Source organism: Dipodomys merriami, unplaced genomic scaffold (genome assembly GCF_024711535.1).
Source record: "Dipodomys merriami isolate MVZ:Mamm:240054 unplaced genomic scaffold, mDipMer1.0.p SCAF_15, whole genome shotgun sequence".
In the NCBI taxonomy this organism is placed as follows: domain Eukaryota; kingdom Metazoa; phylum Chordata; class Mammalia; order Rodentia; family Heteromyidae; genus Dipodomys; species Dipodomys merriami.
Window position 1 is genome coordinate 30,380,359 of NW_027202826.1, and position 19,407 is coordinate 30,399,765.

At 41.0% G+C, this 19,407-nt stretch overlaps 1 protein-coding gene across 3 annotated transcripts in view; it reads left to right on the forward strand.

Moving 5' to 3' along the window:
- Positions 1 to 16,741, forward strand: part of LOC138827018 (rho GTPase-activating protein 20-like) — a 29,366-nt gene extending 12,625 nt beyond the window's left edge. For 2 of the 3 annotated variants that reach the window (XM_070022521.1, XM_070022522.1), the window contains exons 10-18: positions 19 to 96; positions 601 to 667; positions 1,174 to 1,354; positions 3,195 to 3,387; positions 5,583 to 5,744; positions 10,658 to 10,767; positions 11,506 to 11,695; positions 13,061 to 13,142; positions 16,303 to 16,741. In XM_070022521.1, the coding sequence (XP_069878622.1) occupies positions 19 to 96; positions 601 to 667; positions 1,174 to 1,354; positions 3,195 to 3,387; positions 5,583 to 5,744; positions 10,658 to 10,767; positions 11,506 to 11,695; positions 13,061 to 13,132 (1,053 nt within the window). In that variant the 3' untranslated portion in view covers positions 13,133 to 13,142; positions 16,303 to 16,741. Of the gene's footprint in view, positions 1 to 18; positions 97 to 600; positions 668 to 1,173; positions 1,357 to 3,194; positions 3,388 to 5,582; positions 5,745 to 10,657; positions 10,768 to 11,505; positions 11,696 to 13,060; positions 13,143 to 16,302 lie in introns of all 3 variants that reach the window. The other variant, XM_070022523.1, reaches the window with a different exon arrangement.
- Positions 16,742 to 19,407: the final 2,666 nt, after the last annotated feature.

Consider the following 19,407-nt stretch of genomic DNA (forward strand, 5'->3'; position numbering starts at 1 on the left):
TTCACATGTGTTTTATAGCCAATAACTGTATTAGCAAAAAACTCAGATACAGTGAAGGATGTTATCAGAAAGACACTCTCGACCCTTGGAGAAAAAGTAAGTCATCTGTAAGCTCTTTTTAAATTAAAAACCAGTTTGCTAATGGAGATGAAAAGAGATGCATTTACGCTCATGTGTGTACTGCTGCACTACTAACATCGGTCTCTCCTGGCGTCAAGATTGAGAACCTGCAAGCAGCTGGACATGAGATGAATCTATACTTGGGTTCTTACAATCTCATTTTTAATCTCATGCCAAGTGCAATTGAACACACAAGGAAGTTGATATATAATTTGTACCTGCTAACTCCATATATTTCTGTTATATATAAAAGTCTATCTATGATGAGCTAGTGTAATACTCTGAGTAAGAAAGTTTCAGGACAGGCAGGTGTGGCTGATGTCTGCAGTCCTAGCTACTCAGGAAGCCAGCCCATCACTAACCCCCCAAAAGTCAAAAGCAGAGTTTTCCTTGTTAGAAGCACAGCTGTGTAAGGCACTGTGTCCTTCTTGGGTCCACTGTGATGGGCTTTGTGTGACACTCAGTCCTTCTGTCCCCCAGGGCTCTGAGAGTGACTACCAGTTGTGGCTCCATTCTGAACATGAAGAAACTCCCTTTGTCTTCATTGGTAAATATGAAAGAAAATTTCAAATGGGAGGGAATGGCGTCAAAGTTGGACTTCTAAATCTCCAATACTGATTCTTTAAGTGTTAAGCTTAATATTACTAAGAGTAAATATTGTCTATACAATTTGATTGTACGTTTTTCAATAAATGCTGACCAGACACCACTTGATTTATATGTGTGTGTGTGAGGTGGGTACCTAGGTTCATTTCTTCATGTGGCAAATCTTGGTTTGAGGAGAAAAATAGGTAGTTGGCTTTATTCACTTGAAATATAGCATTTTTGGATGATATTGGCCAAGATGCCTTGTATTCGTAAACTCATTTGTTGAGTAGTAACTGCTTTGTACCACTACATAAAGATAACAAATATGAACTACAAATAAAATTGAGGTTTCTTGATTAAAATAAGGGGTTTTGTTTTCATAAAGTAGAAAGCAGATTGGAAATTCATTGTCAAAATCTGGGCTCCCCTTCCAATGAAAGTCCCTGCAGCGTTTTCTCACCATAGGGCATGAAAATCCCTATGTGATTAAAAAGAGTCAGTTTGGAGAGACTGCATTCCAGCCACGAGGACCAAGGCCACATGAGACTCACCCTCCCCAGAATCCTATCCTGGAGCAGTGCTATCTAGCCACAGGAGGCCGGTTCATTCTAAAGCCAAGGCAGCCAGCCCAGGGCCAGCAACTTAATGGTGAGTCCTCTCATTTCTATATGGTTACATAGCTCTCTATCTTCTGTACAATTGAGGACCTCTATGTTCTCTTAAAGCATTTGACATGCATAAAAAACACATTTAAGTAAATGGAAGCAGGATACCTGTGGCTCAAGCTGTAATTCCAGCTAGTGAGGAGGCTTCAATCTGATTTTCTCACAGTCAAGTCAGTGTGCAAAGGAAAGTCCTGAGAGTCTTATCTCCAAATGTCCATGAAAAAGCTTGAATAGAACTGGCTCAGAGGTAAAGAGTTCCTTTGAAAGAGAAAGCTCATGTCAGGGACAAGGCTCCAGAAGTCACTAGGTAGCCTGTGGGAGGACAAAAAGAGAAGAAAAGATGTCAACATCCTCCAAAGTTTCTGGAGAATATTGAATGTATACAGCAAGCTTAAATTAGAGTTTTTTCCTTAGTGAAGACTAGAATGTGACTAGAGTCACCCATAAGAGTTTGCATTTTTTTGGTCAGTTGTGGGGCTTGAACTCTGGGACTGGGCTCTATCCCTCAGGTCTTCAACTCAAGACGAGCACTCTACCACGTGCCCCAGAGTGCCACTTCCAGTTTTCTGGTGATTTTTTGGAGAAAAGAGTCTCACCAACTTTCCTGCCGGGGCTGGCTTTGAACCACCAACCTCAGATTGCAACCTCTTGAGTAGCTAGGATTACAGTCGTGAGCCACCAGTGCCAGAGTAACATTATCATTTTTACAGCCCAAATAGGATGTTGTTTTGAACGCCTCTGCTGGGACAAGACAGCAGAGACAGTGTAAGACAACCACAGTTTCCCTCATTGGCAATAATTAGTATATGGCTAGGGTAATTTTATCAGAGGGGCAGAACTGAAAAACTCTGTAATATGACCATATAAGATGATGTTAAGGGAAATGAACACCAAGATGTGAACAGAAGAGGTCTTTCTTTGTTGTTGTTATTTGTAATGTACAATGAGATTTGTGTTTCCTTTGTATGTTCTTCCCTCTATGGTATATCCCTTGGGGTCACTGTGCTTGAATTTGACACTGTGAGCCTTCGATAAATTTATCTACTTTGGGGAGGGTATGGAAATAACAAGGACACAGGTTGACTCATTGCAATAATGATACTCAAAAAATACTTCATTGGAGATAAAATTTGTAATGTTGGGGAGAGAGGAATGGAGCAGGTGAGGGAGAGAAGGTACAGTTGGAGAGCAACAAAGGAGGGGTTAACAATTCTTGACAAGAAATGGACTCAATACCTTGCTCATGGAATAACATCTTTGTACATTATCTTTATACTATATGTATATGAATATCTATATCTATATATATAAAGAGAATGAGAAAAAAGAAATATACTCATTGTCTTATTCATGTAATTGTAAACCCTCTGTGTAACATCATCACAACTATATTAAAGTAAAAAAACCCCACAAACAAAGAACCAGACAACTCCTAGTCTTTCACCTGGCAGGCACCCCGTGTGATAAGGGGAAATAGCCTGATACAGGAAGTGATCAATGGGACACATGCAGAAATTCAAATAGGAGGAGAATGGCTCTCAATGTGAATGGTTATAAAACTCCACTGGAATGGTAGCTTTCCCTTTCAAAAGAGAAAGATACACCGGACAGCCCTATTTCAACTCAGGAACTTTGTAGGTGCAAGAGAGCTGGCCACAATATCAGAAAGATAAACTGAATGTGCTCAGGCCTCTAGCTATGACCAACAGTTTACCGATTTGGGCAAAGACTCAATTGTAAGGGGAATTAAGCCATTAGAGAATGTGGATAATTTGACACAGAAGCTTAGGTTCTAGGAAATTAAAGTGATCCCTTGAAAACTGTTGCTTCTTTAGAGTCAGAGCAGAAGAAAGAAGGAAGGGGAAGATCTTTCATCAACTGGCTTTTTGGGCGTCGGTCCAGCACAGCCAAGGAGAACAGACCCCTGAAATCTTCAAGTGTAAAGACAAGACTGCTCTTTGGGACTTCCCTGGAGGCTGCTTGTAAGGATGGAAAACTACCCTCCCCTATTCTGGTAGGTCCCACTTTGGTATCTGCTGCCTTCCTGAGGAGAGGAACCTCCTGAGTGTGGAGGGGAGGGAGAGGAGTGTTCTCATGGAGCCCCAGGTCCAATTCAGCAAAGCATCAGACAATGGGTGGGGGTGCTTGGTTACTATTGCTACCAGGTATAAATGTACAATTCCCTAAGTCAAGCCCATCAGGTAAGTATTCTCTTCAGTGGGGGACTGGTGCACCAGCAGCAACATTCCCTGCTGCAGACCTGGAGTACCAGGCACTGTGCATGTGAAGCTCTAAGTCTCCCTCCTTCATGCTCCCTTCCAGCTTTATTCTTCCAACTTGCCAATGTCCCCAGTCACATACATAGACATTCCTCAGACGTTCCTCAGTCTAGGTATTTACATATATTAGACAAGATCATATTTTAATGGTTCCTAGCATCAGAAAAGCCCACTGGTGGTTGTTGGGTTTCAGAGAGGAGGATGGACAGATAGTGTTTAATAGATCTGTCCTTTTTATGGAGGAAAATGGACAAGTTCTGAGGAAGCTGGTCACACAGTATTGTGTTTGTACTGAAGGCCAATGGACTGTGTGCTTCAAACTGGCTACAATGGTGACTCTTAGGTGATGTATGCAAAAGGGAAAAGAAAGATATTACTTTGCTTTCATTTGTTTGAAAAAGAAGCTTCAACCTCTGATAGAAACCAACAAAATCTAAGTAACGAGGTAGAGTATCATTGAAAAACCATTGATATTGTTTTCACTGTTCCTTCATGGTATATTAACCAGGCAGCACTGAATCACCTGTAATGCTAGTTCCTCAGAAGTGTGAGATTGAGTGTGACATGTGAGACTTCTGCTCCATAGCTAGCCCAGACTGGAATGTTCATGAGACTCTTGTCTTTAATGAAGCACTGAAAAACCAGAGGCAGAACTTCAGCTGAAGGTTTAGGCCAAAAGACTTGAGCATCAAAGTTCAGTGACAGCACTCAAACCATGAGTTCAAAGCTTCAGGACATGCATACATGCACACCCAAAATCCTAATTTACTATAGTGTGTGTGTGAGGATTGGATGAACGGATGTCTATCATGTGTACAATCACTAACACATGATGGGAATTTTCCCTTGGATGCAACAGAGAATGCCCTGGTCTCACATTGTACCAAGAATTTTTAGGAGGCAGATAGGATCACCCTAGTTCTAATCTCACGTTTAGAAAAATAGTAGAAAATCCAAAATTGGACATACTACTGTACTAAAACAGTACATTATTATAATCCCAGGTCATTGGGACACCAAAACCTGGAGGACTAAAATTTCAGGCCAGCCCAGGAGGAAATGTCCACTGATTACTATTCCAAAATATCTAGCAAAAAAGAGGATTAGAAGTTTGGGTCAGAAATGAGATGTACAAGTTGTAATGTGGAAAACCAACTTTAGAACTTTGGTGCCAGGAGGGGGGGTGGGAGTGCAGGAAGCGGCTAGGATTCGGGGGGAGGGGTGGGGAGAATGGGAAGGGATGGGAAGGGGAAACAAAGACAGCCTGGCTAGTGGGCCTTTGAACTTCACCGGAGCCATATGTGTGCATGGCGGAAGGAAGGAAGGAGGGAAGGAAGGAAAGGAGAAGAGGAAAGAAAAGATGGAGGGAAGGACCCAAAGAATCAATAAAGGATTGCGGGAGGAAAAGGCTTAGGGCTTAGGAAGGGACTGTGTCCAAGGTCACATTACAACTCCTCCACTCTGAAACAGGGGACACCAAAATAGAACCAAAGAGAGCAAGGCCCCAGTGATGAATACAATCAGGGAAAACTTCCTAATGGACTAAGTATGAATGTGATGTGAAGAATCTTGCAACTAAAGAAGGTGTAAATGGAAAATTAAAAAAGAAGAAATGCGCAGGAAGCTAGCATTCTTGGGAAGGTGTGAGGGGACACGTGTGTAAGAAGGAGGCTGGTCCAGCAGAAGGTGCAGGAGTCAGTTCATTACACAGACAAATCCATTCACTGTTCAATGTTTCTGAGTCTGACCCTGCAATAAGAGAACAACAAAAGAATATATTTCCAACAACTGAACATAATTATTAATGAGGTCGCCTAGCTTGAACACTGGAGCTTTGCACACTCAAACATCTTACTTAGAGAAGTGTGAGGTGCTGCTCTGTGCCGGTGGACATGGAGGACCCAGGCTTTCTTTCCTCTCCTCCACACAGGAGATGATTTCCTTCCTCAGTCAGGAGGGGCGGCTCACCGAGGGCATCTTCATAAAGTCAGGCAACATCAATGCCGTCAGAGCCCTCAAAGAAAAACTCATGTGTGGAGCCCCAGTGGACCTGCACCAGGAATCCGTGTTTGTGGTCGCCTCAGTGTTAAAGGTAGGACACAGCCAGCATCACCCAGGGAGGCAGCTTCACTGTGAGCCCACAGCACTGCATCACCAGCACCACAATCACCCAAGAACCATGAGGGGCCTCACACATCAAGCATGTGGGAAATGAAAAGACACATGTCTGTGTGTTCTGTCTGTTTACTTTGTCTTCTCACCTCAGCTCCTCTCAACTTCCCACCTGAACACCCATGCCCAAAGTAACTAATGAGTGATCTGATTTACTGTATCACTGTAAATCGCCATGACAATACAACTATGAGCACCAACAAGTCCTGCTACATATTTGTCAAACAAGCACCCAGCACTGCCTTCTTTAAGGAAGGTTGCACAAAGGCACAAAATCATATAGAATTTGTAAACATTCATAACCAAAGGTGAAGGCCCGAATGAGTCCCATCATGATTTGCCAGGCCAGCATAGCCAGCTCAATGCACCATTCTTTCCCATCTCCAATACCTTTACAGGAAAGTTGGTGTGGATATGCAGACGCTCCTCTTCTGTCAGTATCCTCCATCTGCACCTTTTCTTCTGTTTTCCTTTCTTCCCATACATCCCACTATTATAGTTACCTAAAAAGTCAGTTCTTACCACATTACCCTTAAATTTGATCATTAACTTGAATTAAGTAGCCCAAACATCTGTGCTCTCTGAAAATTCACCTGAGTTTCACCAACCGTACATAAAGTTTGAAATGATACATTTAGATTACAAATATCTTTATGCTTGTAGAAGGAAGTATTCAATAGAGAACCAATATATCTATAGATTTTGCTCTTTGTGAACACTACTGCAGAAAATCATGTGACAATGACTAAGAATGGCTTTATAAAAATAATTTTTTTCTTACTTGGTCTAGGTCTTTTTTATGTCCTTTCATTGTTGGTGTAGACAATAGCCATGCTAATAATTTTCAGCCAGGAAGATAGGCATGCATTACTGTGCATGGAATAACAATTTTGGTACTGCTGACTTGAAACTCACATCACTGACTAGCCAGAGATAGACTAGTGCATCTCAGCTTCTCTGGTCTTGCACTTGGTGATAACATGACAGACGCATACAGAGTTCTGCTAACCCAGCCTGGAGATAAATATAAGCTCAGGACCATGATGAATGTACCATGAAGCCATTTTGAGAATGTTAACACAACACCCAACACTGTGGGCATTTTTCCCCTTGTGTCATGTTGTATATATACATTTTATCTTTTTTTTTTTTTTTGGTACTGGGGATCGAACCCAGGACGTTGCACTTGCTAGGCAATCGCTTTGCCACTGAGCTACATCCCAGCCCTATATATACATTTTAATAGGCCAAGTTATGGGATCAAGAATTAGTGATCAGTTGTTCAAAATGATCTTGAGGGAGAAGCTTACATGTGCAGGTCATTCACCTTGAGATTCAAAGTTCCAAAGTTGGCAACATCTAAATTCTTTTTTTTTAATTGGGAAAGTACTGTACAGAGGAGTTATGGTATGTTTTTTATCAAGCATTGTTGCTTCCTCCTTTGTTTCCCCTTCCCAATACAAAGTATATGAACATCAAATACAGTGAAAACAGGGCTTATACCATTGGAGAGGGATATACAAAGCAACAAAATAATATAACTATATTAGAAACATTTTCAAGAAAGAAAAAACATTTGAGGCCTTACCTTGGGGTTCATTTCGCCTAACATCAACGTATGTGACCATTTCTGCTTGTCTCAGTCATATGCTGGTTATTGCAAATAAGGGAAACTATGGGACCTATGTTTCTTTGGGCCTGGCTTACTTCACTTAATGTATTTTTTTCCAAGTCTTTCAATTTCCTAACAAATGGGGCAATGTCATTCTTTCTGATGGAGGCATAAAATTCCGTTGTGTATCTATACCACATTTCCTTGATCCTTTCATTTACTGAGTGGCATCTGGGTTGGTTCCATATCTTAGCTATGGTAAATAATGGTGCAATAAGCATAGTTGTGCTGATAGCTTTAGTATGGTCTTGTTTGTGATCATTTGTGTAAACGCCCAAAAGTGGGATTGCTGGGTCATTGGGGAGCTCTATGTGGTGTCTTTTGAGGAAGCTCCATACTGCTTTCTAAAGTGGTTGTACAAGTTTACACTCCCACCAGCAAAGCCGAATGGTTCCCTTCTGTCCATATACCCTCCAGCATCTGTTGTTATTAGAGTTCTTGATTATAGCCATTCTAACTGGTGTGAGGTGGTATTTCAATATTGTTTTGATTTGCATTTCTTTATGGCTAGGTAGGTTGAGCATTTTTTCATGTATCTATTGGCATCCTTCTTTCCTCTTCAGAGAAGTTTCTCTTTAAGTCTTTAACCCCCTTATTAATTGGGCAGTTGTTTCTTTTTATTTCTTTGGCAGTTGTTGGTGTGTTTAATTTTTTTGAGTTCTAGGTAAATTTTAGATATGAGACCCTTGTCCATTGTATGGATGGTGAAGATCTTCTCCCAATCTGTGGGCTCTCTATTGCTCATGCTAACTATGTCCTTTGCCATGCAGAACCTCTGTAATTTCATGCAATCCCATTTGCATGAAATCCCAACCTTTCTTTGATTTGTTGTGTTTCTGTGTCTCTATTAAGAAAATTTCAGCCTATGCCAAGGAGACCAAGGGTTTCTCTTATTCTGTACTGTAATTTTTTCAGACTGTCTGGTTTGACTCTGAGATCTTTGATCCATTTGGAGTTGATTCTGATGCGGGGTGGTATATAAGGATCTAGCTTTAGTTTTCTACAAGTGATTAACCAATTTTGCCAGCACCACTTACTGAAGAGGCAGTCTTTCGTCCATTCTATTTTTTAGCTCCCTTATTGAAGATGAAGTGGCTATAGGTCTGTGGGTTCATTTCTGGCCTTTCAATTCTATTCTATTAGTCCTGTGGTCTCTTCTTGTGCCAGTACCAAGCTGTTTGATTAGTATGGCTTTTTAGTAGAGTTTGAAATTTGTTATTCCTCCAGCACTGGTCTTTCTGTTGAGGATTGTTTTGCTATTCTGGGTCTTTTATTGTTCCATATGAATTTTTGGATTGCCTCTTCTATTTCCTCTAGAATGAGGTTGGAATGTTGTTAGGTATTGGATTGAATTTGTTGATAGCTTTGGGAAGTATAACCATTTTCACGATGTTGATCCTTCCAATCCAGGGACATGGGAGTTTTTGCCTCTTTCTAAGTTCTGCTTTGATTTTAAAGTATCCATCATAGAGGTCCTTCACTTCTTTGGTTAAGTTAATTCCTAGGTATTTTATTGGGAGACGGCTATTAGTAATGGAGTTGCTCTCCTGATTTCAGCTGTGCTTTTCTTATTGTTCGCATACAGAAAAGCCATTGTATTTTTTATTTCTTTTTTTAAAATTTTTTATTTTGAAAATACTGTACAGAGTGGTTAAAATTACATGGGCAAGATAGTGAGAACATTTCTTATCAAGCATTGTAGCCTCCTCCTCTGTTTTCCTTTCCCATACCTTCTCAGCCTACCCTGTACCCTTCCACCTAATCCTCCCTCCCCCAACAAAGTTGTTAAGATCGTTTTCCATGTGACAACTTGTACTTCTCATTGTTGCAAGGGGTCCACTTGTATCCTTATTGACTTTTGAGGGTTAATTTTATAGCCTTCTACTTCACCAAAATTTTGAATCAGCTTGAGTAATTTGGGAGTGGAGTCTGTGGGATTCTTTAAATACAAGATTATGTCATCTGCAAAAAGGGAGAGTTTTACTTCATCTTTCCCTATTTGGATCTCATTTATGTCTGCATCTTGTCTTATTGCTGTAGCTAGGCATTCTAATACTAAATTGAAGAGAAGTGGAGAGAGTGGATATCCTTGTCTCATTCCTGAGTTAAGAGGAAATGTCTTTAGTTTTTCAACATTAAGTATAATGCTGGCTGTAGGTTTATTATATACAGCCTTTATCGTATTGAGGAATGTTCCCTGGATTCCTAATTTTTCCAGAACCTTCATCATAAAGGAGTGCTACATCTAAATTCTTATTGATGCATGTTGATGTGGTTGGACAGGTGCTTTAACCCAACAGGCTGAAAGGAACCTAATATAGGCACTGTTCATTGATGTAAAAGAAAAGGTAACCAGCTGGTACTCACAGGTGTAAGATAATGTATTTCATTCATTCCAGAGTGTTGGGGAATTTTTACCCAAAATTCAGAACTAACATACTGTATACCTAATCCTTCCCATATGATATGTACAGAAGTATTCAGTTAACAAAACACTACTTTTTCAAAGAATACTGCAAAGAAACAGGTGAAATGTGTGGGCCTATTTCTGCTCAGCAATAGGATTTAGAACCACTGCATTCCTAGCATTGTCCTTGAGAGTAGATTGTTCCTGTCAAGTAGGAGTTTTCAGAGAACGGGGAGATGGGTCCTCACTCCCACAGTACCTAATGCAGGTGCGTGTTTGTGAAGATTCTTAAAGTAGTGACTGTTCACTTAGATCTTTTGATGTTCCTGGCTCTTGTTTTCCATTCTGGTTTGTGATGTGTGGGTGTATTTTTTAATTGAAAGGGCATTCCTCTCAGGAAGGGGTGTAGCCTGTTATGAAACAGAGTCTGTTCCTTGAGAAAAGAAGTTTCCTTCTTCTTTCAGTTTGAAGCAAATATAGCACATGCATGTTTCCAAATACCTGTTTCTAAATTGTCTTCACCAGATCCCTAATCCTTCCTGCCTCAGCAGCACTGCCATGCTCTGCTTTGTGCTTTCAGTTCAGGTGGGGAGGCTGCTGGCACCTGTCTATGTGGGAAGTGAAGAGAGGGCACAGTAGGTCACAGATTCACTCATTGAGAAGGGATGGGGATCAATACATTTCTTCCACCTGCATGTTATAATTGTATGACATAGTTTGTTCCATCAGAATATCCTGCTTTTGTCTCTGGAAGGATTTTCTTCGCAATGTGCAAGGCGGTGTGTTTTACACTGGCATCTGTGAGACATGGCTTAGGATCATGGATGAAGACTGTGAAGAGGAGAAAATCATTCTGGCCCAGAGGTAGGATTCAGGAAATGAGTCTGCTCTGGGTAGGACTCAAAAATCCAACTTTTACACTCTTAGGGAAAATAGCCTCATGGAGTAGAGAGTTTGAGGTGCTGAAATAATTGTGAGTGTGGTAAAACTTTCATTTGGTCACATACATGCAAAAGTTCACAGAGACAGGCAATTATACTCTGTATGAATGAGTTTTTTCCTGTGGTATTGTTTGCATAGCTTCTTTCACATGTACACATAAGGAAAGTCAACACTGATGGATAGCAGATTATACTGATGGACCCATGTAGGGAGGGCAAGATCTCAGCTTGGTCAAATACTAACATAAACATCAAAGTCTATATCGCTTCAATGAAATTTTTTATATTCATTCTTTCTTGAAATGAGTCTCTCATTATAGTATGTATTTTGAGATGTGATCACTAAACCTGACTCCATAATTGCCATTTCAGAAATAATTTAGCTGTTTAATTTTTCAGGAAGATTTTTCTTGAGTACAGTGTGAACCAATACAGGATTTAATTTATAAGACACTATCATTCTTTTGTTCTAATTACATCTGTTCCATGAATATATGTAGTGTAGTCATCTCAAGGATAGATTTTATGCAGTAGGTTAAAGTATATCCTTCTCTCTTTATACTTTCAATTAGTTCAGTCCAACATATAGAAAAGGCACTTTGTGTATTTAGAATGTGCCACAAGTAATTACTTACCTGAAAGTGTGTTTTTCTGAGTTCAGTCTTTTAGAAATGCTGCCCAGAGTCAACCAACTGCTGCTGAAACATCTGTTTGGAATGTTAAGCCAAATCCACCAGAATTCCTCCCTAAACTTGATGACCTCCTACAACCTAGCTGTGTCCACAACCACCAGCTTGATGTTTCCGCCCCTTGATGCCAGGGCAGGATTTGATATTCCACTCATGAGAAAGGTAATGACCTCTCTTAGCTTCATCCTGATAAGCAGAGTGGCTGGTTGGATGTGGAAAGACATGCCTGACAGTCCAGGATTTAAGGACACAATGAACTGCAGGTCTTGGGAGCAAGAGGAGTTCACCCTATCTCTGGTGAGGTTTAGGAACATGTGCAGCAAGGAGAAAGCAGCAGTGTGGTCCTTTCTCTTTCCCTTCAGTATAGAAGAGTCTAGGCTGACAAACCCTAGGGAAGAAAGGAGAATGACAATGGAGACAGTGAGTCCAACCAGCAAAGTTCAGCTCTCTTCTTGTCATTGTGGATCTGTGATTCCTGGATGTTTTTCAAATTAGTGCCTTCCTCTTTACAATGGAGGTGGAGATTCTGCCCAGTGCTCTGTTCATGTCCAGACACTTGCTGTTAAGAAGGGGATTAAACCATCAAGGCTAGGATCTCTATCCTATGCCTAGCATCCCTCTGTCAGTTGTTTTTATTCAGAGAAATATTGGTCCCTGTTGATAAGTCATCAGATTCCCATTTGTAATGCATATCATCTAATAACGTTTACTGATCTAGTCCATAGAGTGAGACAGAGAGATGAGAGGAACAGACTAGCATCCTTCAGTATTCTCTGAGCTCAGCTCCTTATGATTACCTCCCACTAATGAAAGGTATTCAACTTTTCCTCCCAAATGAACACAACTGAAGGGAAAGATTCTTCAGGGATTTTTAGAAATGCCTAACATATAATCAATATACTGTATTCCTCATTCACAACACAAAATAGAAACTAGTGAACTATTCTAAAAAGTCTCCACATAAACAGAGGGTATATGAGACCAGTGGAGTTGCCAGGCTCACCCTGCCACAGGGTTGAGGCCCAGCAGTGTGGAGCAGGGATTGCAGCTGCATGACACAGAGCTCCTCTGCAGGGGCTCTTCCTTCCCCACAGCTCCACACACAAGCTGGCCTGAGTTTAAGGCAGGGCACTTTGGAAGGGAATTTCATCAGTTCATTCTATTCAATGATTTTCTTTTCAATATTACTATATACAACAGTAAGTAAAACATTCTATTTAGAGGTATAACAATTATTCCATAAGGAATATATAATTTTGGACATTACAAAGAAGTTGGCAGTTAAGCAAATGACTCACTGTGCCTCTAGTCCATTCATTGTGTTTCAAGTTCTGGTCTATAAACACCATCCATAGGTTGTAAATTGTGTCATTGACAAAAGTGGTTTATACATCATTTCCAATTTGAATTCTGAATTTCTCCCCACATTCCTCAAGCCTCTGTGTGTTTGCTCCAAGATTCACATATCAGAGGATTCATAACTGCCAGAAGACAAGAGAAGTGTACATGTCTCCTTTTGTGTTACAGGTTGCCCTGGTGCAGTTTTTTATTGAAAATGCTCACAAAATATTTGCCAAAGACTTCGCTCCTGTCTCTTAGGAGATTTCAGGTATTGTGGAAATGTCAGGTGGCCTCAGGAAGCAGGAACAATTTCAATGAACAGTTGAACTGCCCTTGGGGAGGAGCAGCAGGGAGGCTGCCCAGGCTTGGGAGATGCTTTAAGCCATGGCTAATGCAGAAGATTCTGTCCTGAGGGGAATGGTGCAGGCCAGGTCACCACCTCTATCTCTTCCCAAAGGTGATCACAGCTCATTACCCTGTCAGGAGACCAAAGCCATGGCAAGAGGTGTCTGTTTTCAAAAGGCTATCTAATTGTGCAATCTCACAGTTAGTTTCTTTCAGCTCTCAAATCAAGCAGGATCATGTCATAATCTGAAGATTCCTTTCAGATAATTTGTGAAAAAATAATTTTACCAATTATATAAATTTAATGGAGGTTTCTTAGAAAATCCAGGTCTGATTTATTAATGGTCTCTAATTATAGCTTCTTCCCCAGGATTCATCTCAGAAATTGAGCTTAGATTCAGAACCTCAGGACTTCTATCACATATTTCTATTTTGCCCTTTCATGTTCTTGTGGTGTTTATCTCATTGCTTTGGGAAAGTCTTTAGAGTAGTTCACCACTCTCTGGAAAACAACTATTTTCCTGTGACTTTCTCCAGTGTTAATATTTTGTCAATATAATGTAGTTACTACTGGTGTAAGGGAAGTTAGATACCCAAATGGCATTATTTGGTCATAGCAGGCTGTCAGATTTATGGAAATATCCCCGTGAACTCCATTACTTTATACAATAAACATGTTGTAATAACAATGTGGAAGTGGATAGAGACTCTGCAGGTGACAGTCCACATGCTCCCTCAAATTTAGCTTTGTTGTGAGAGGCTTTAAATGAAGTCTGGAGGGGCTGATGAATTTGAATTTCTGTCTTCTACTTACCACACTGGGTAAGTTGCCCCTCTTCTACCTTCTTTTAATTTCTCCAATCAAGCAAGGATTTTCTTTGTTTGTTTTGAGGCATGGTGACTGGATCCATGGCCTGGCTAGACAGGTGTTCTACACTATGCACTGACAAGAAGCATATGCTTCTAAGGATTCTGGGAGGCTTAAAGGCCTGGGGAGTGTGGATGAGAGGTTCCCATCCCTGCTGTGTGAAGATCCAAAGAGCAGTTCATTTGTAATAAGCCAAAGAGGAAGCAACACAGAATCCTCCATGGGCACAAAGTCAAACAGCCTGTCCTGGGTCATTGAAGAAAATTATCTAAGAGCATGAAAGTAGTGAAAGGAACTCACCAAAAATGTGGATGAAAAGGATTCTGAATAATAGGGGAATGTAATTAAAAAGTGTGTAGTCTATGAATGTATAGAAAACCAAAATGAAACTCTTGCCAATAATTTTAAGCTAATTGAAAAGAGAAACAAGTGGGTGTCAGTATCTTTCCTAGAATCCCAGTTACTCAGGAGGCTGAAGTCTAAGAGAGTCTGAGCGTTTTTGCTTGAAGCAAGTGCTCAACCCCTTGAGCTACAGCTACCCTTTGGGTTTTTTGTTGTGTTTACCTTTGTTTCAGGAGTAGGTCTAGAACTTTGAGCCTGGGGGATATCACTGGGATAATTTTGCTGCAGGTGAGGACTTTACCAGTTGATTTACAGCACCATTTCCAGGTTTTGATGCAACTAATTGGAGATAAGAGTCATAGACTTTCCTTCCCAGGATGGCTTCAAACCAGGATTGGAAGATCTCAGCCCCTTGATTAGCTAGGATTACAGGCATGAGCCACCACCGGCACCTGGCAACTGGCTTTCCTGGTAGTTAACTGGAGATAAGAGTCTCAAAAGATTCCTCACCTCAGTATGCTCAGACCTCAGTATGCTGAGTAGCTCAAATTAACTTTATAGGCTACAACTGACAGCTGACTTGTGGATTTTCTCCTCCCTTTCAAGACCATCTACATTGCATTCTGGGGTGGTTTCTGGCATGTTTCCTCTGTATCCCAATGTAGATAGTTGATCCTCTTTGTTAAGACACTTATTTTCTGTGATATTATCCCCCAAATCAGCAGTTCTCTTTAGCACACTTTCAGTGAACCTCAGTCAATTGTCTGAACACATTAAAGGAGAATTCCAGAAACAAACAATGCATAGTTTGTAAATTGCACAGAATCTGAGCAGTGTGCTGAACCTCACTGTCTCTGCATTGCCGTGTATACCAGAATTTGAATCGTACCTCATCCAGGGCACCTCATCCAGCCACCGGGCCTTTAGTCCCTTAGAAGCCCTCCTGTCAACAGGTCACATTCTGTGTGGCAGTACCTGGAAGACCTGTGTGTTCGCGAAGTGGTTCACCTGAGAAAGCTGGTTGGCACTATAGCACAAGAGTGGTCCAGCCCACCACTCAGAAAGGGCAAAGAGGGGCCAGAAAACACTTCTTTATGTGTAATGTGAAATCAAGTGACACATTATGAGACTGATCTGCATCACACTCTTTCATTATAATCCAATGTGATGAGTGTTTTAATCTAATCTTTTTTTCTTTTTGTTACTTGAGGGGCCTGAACTCTGGGCCTGGGCACTGTCCCTCAGCTTTTCAGCTCAAGGCTAGTGCCCTACCACCAGAGTCACAGTGCCATTTCTGGCTTTTTCTGCAAATGTGTTTCTGAGGAATGGAGCCCAGGACCGCATGCATGCAAGGCAAGCACTCAACCACTGAGTGACCTTGCCAGCACCTCTAATCTATTGTTAATGTCTTAGTGCTCTTAATGCATACTAGGCCTTAGTAAACATATGCAGAGGAATGACCATGCTAAATATGTGCGTATGCACTGTATTTGTGGGTAGATATATATAGTATATATAATGCAATGTACAATATTATATATTCTATTCTATACCATGTGATCTCAGCACCAGTCCTTGGCTCACAAGCATATTTGCCCCACCAGTATTTATGCTGCTATTTAAATGTCACCCTGTAAATATCAACCTTATGGGAAACTCTGTGTTCATTTATCGTCAAGGTAATGCCTGGATAAGATCTGTTAAAAATATTGAAATCCTTTCATAATAGTCGGTTTAAATCCATGACTGCATCCTAGTGTGTTTTTTTACTTTAAATTGCAACTCTACTCAACACATATGACCCCTGACTATTGAGCCTTCTCTAGTCAATTTGTTATAACTGTATTTACATAGTATTAATTATTTTTTCTAGTTATATTCCAGTGATTGAATGCATACAGAGAGATGTCCTTGGCTTCTATGCAAGTATTCACCATTTTATGCCACACAACTCTACTCACCACACTCTTTCAAGTAGAGATAAAAATTCTCATCGCCTACACTGAGCAGCCTGTCTTCCAATCATGTTCTTCAGATGGCATCCTTCTGACTAGCCAGAATTACATGCAGGAAAAACTGACGCTTGTCTTCTATGTTCTCTTACATACCTTGTCAACTCTTACAAAATGAAATAAAATCTACGGGACCCTCAAACTGTGATAAGATCCCAATTGTCTAGTTGTGTGGGAAGAAAGGCTGATAACCATTCTGATACTAATCACTACCAAACTGGCAATAACACTGCATATGTATCAATCAGTTATGCTTTGTGATGTGATAAATAAACATTTCTAAAATCAAAGTAATGGTCATTGGTATGGGTATCTACTTCATTCTAGAAATAGGTGAATTGTCTTAGCAAATTATCTCTCAAGTCAGGAACTGGTGGCTCATATCTGTCATTCTACCAACTCAAGAGGCTGAGATCGAGGGAATCTGTTCCTAGCCAGTCTGTGCAGGAAAGTGGTTGAGACACATCTCCATCTCACCACTAAAAACCAGGAAGGAGAGCTGTGGCTCAAGCAGCAAAATGCTAGTCCTTAGCAACATGTGTTTAGCAAGAGCACTCAAGCCCTGAGTTCCTTGGAGCACATGGGCAGCAAAGATGGCACTGGGAGGGGGTTGAGTGGGCAGAGCCTAACTTACTGTAGAGCACATTGCCAGCAAAGATGGCGCTGGGAGAGAGTAGAGTGGGCAGAGCCCAACTGATCTTCCGATCAGTGCCTAACCAGCCCATGAAGGCTCAGGTGCATGATAGGGTGTGACCTTGACAGTGATTGGTTCCTCTTCCTCCCTTGCCAAGCCACCTGCCCTGTTTGGCTTTCAAAAGGGCTGCTCTCTGTTAATAAATGAGTTTTCTACCTGCTGGATTTGGTTCCCCGCTGTGTCTGATTATCTCCTGGCCTGAGGGAGGCTGGGGAACTGGCAAGCCCCACAGATACCTTTCCTCAGACCCGGTCTGTCTTTTCTGGGATGGGCAAAGACCCAACAGAGTTGTACTTTCAGAACCAGCAAACAGACACACACACACACACACACACACACATAACCCCCCCCCCACACACACACACATACCACACATGTAAATATATTAATTGGCTTTCAATGATGACGTTAAATTTCTATTTTATATTTACCGGAATATATTTCTATGTCTCTCATCTAACTATGTCTCTCATCTACATTTCTATATTTATATATTCATTTTTATTACAAAAATACTTGTCTGACTTTGAGGATATTGAACTGGGCAGTATAGTTTAAATTACCCAAGTCTTATAAAGACATAGTTTTCCAGGATCCAGTGGCTCGTGTCTTTAATCCTACCTACTCAGGAAGCTGAGATCTGAGGATCATGGTTCAAAGCCATCCCCAGCAGGAAAATCCATGAGACTCTTATCTCAAATACTCAAAAACCCAAAAACATCACTATGGTTCAAGTAGTAGAGCACTAGCTTTGATAAAAGAAGCTCAGGGACTGAACCCAGGCCCAGATTTTAAAAGCTAGGATTGTCAAAAGAAAAAAAGAAAAAAACAGAATCTCTCTTTTTCTCTCACTGTCTCTTTGTCTGTCTCTCTCTGTCTCTGTGTCTCTGGTCCCTGTGTCTGTCTGCTTCTCTTCCCTCTCTCGATCTCTGGTTTCTTGTACCTATCTCCCCACAGATCTCCTGAGAAAGAACTCAGAAATATGTTCACAGTTGCAGGCAAGGTTCTCACATACCTATCTTTAAATCACTGCCCATGGATTGAGGAATATTCAGAACCAGAAGCAAATCAATTCCAGGATCCTCCTCCAGCCAATTTGCTAATACGTAGTCACAATGGGACCATGCAGACTAAATGCATGCCTCACCTTGTGTAGTCAGAAAACTACATTGCCAGGCTTCACTCTGAAACCCATCTTCCTGCCTCATTCTCTACAACTGGAACTCTCTATTCTTTCTTTGACCTCCCAGCAGCAGATGCATATGTTGCTTGGGTATTTTTGAAAATCATTGCTTCTTTTTCTCCAAAACTCTACTCCCCTCATTTATAAATTTGATTTAAATTTGCCACGCCGACTACAGTGGAGTCTGCTTAGCATGGGAAACCAGCTTTCAAACCTGAGAATGGGGCTTCAAAAACCTATCTCCGAGTATTGGGACTTCACCGAAGTCTACCTCGGAGAATAGGGCTTCTAAGAGGCCTACTCCTGGAAAGGCTGGCAAACCCCTGGGAAAGGATGTGTTTCTGCCTTTCTTTCCCTCATAAGAGTGCCTATAATCTTTTACTGCTTCTACTGCTTTTTGTACTTACTCATTGTCAACGTTCCCTTATTCAAAGCTCTTTCTTAAGAGTGTTGACGACTCCAATATCTGATGAATGTCTTAAAAATATGACGAACTCACCAGAGTTCATGCTACCCTGAAACCCCTCTTATGGAGGCTAGGAGACAAGTTATAAGTAAATATAAAAGTATTGGAGGTTTCACAAAGTCACTTCAGCAGAAGGAATTATTTGTAAGGGATTTACAAGAAGCTGTAGGCTCAGCTAAAACAGAAAGAATGTATGGCAATTGCTGAGATAATTATTTAGGAGGAAGAATTTCCTACTATTTACTAAGAGATTTGCTAGGTCTCCTTAAAGTTTACTATTAAAGAAGAGACAGGAAAGATCTTATGGGAAAGTTAAGGCTTCTATAAAGATAGGTAATGGATAATTGGTGACAAACATCAAAATCCAAACCCATTGTATTCCTTAGAGATAAGCCAAAGACAAATGCCTATCAGGCGACCAGCTGGTGACCACCCAAGAATGAAGCCCTGCAGCAAGATTGTGTAACCTTTTGCCCTTTCTCATGGAGACTTCTGTTATAAAAGTTTGTTATCCTCTGCATTAAATCGCACTCAGCATCCACTCCTAATGTGTGTGAGTTGTCTGTTTGCCATCTCCCCATCCTATTCCAGGTTCCTCCCCTAGGTGTCCTCCTTCGTCCTGA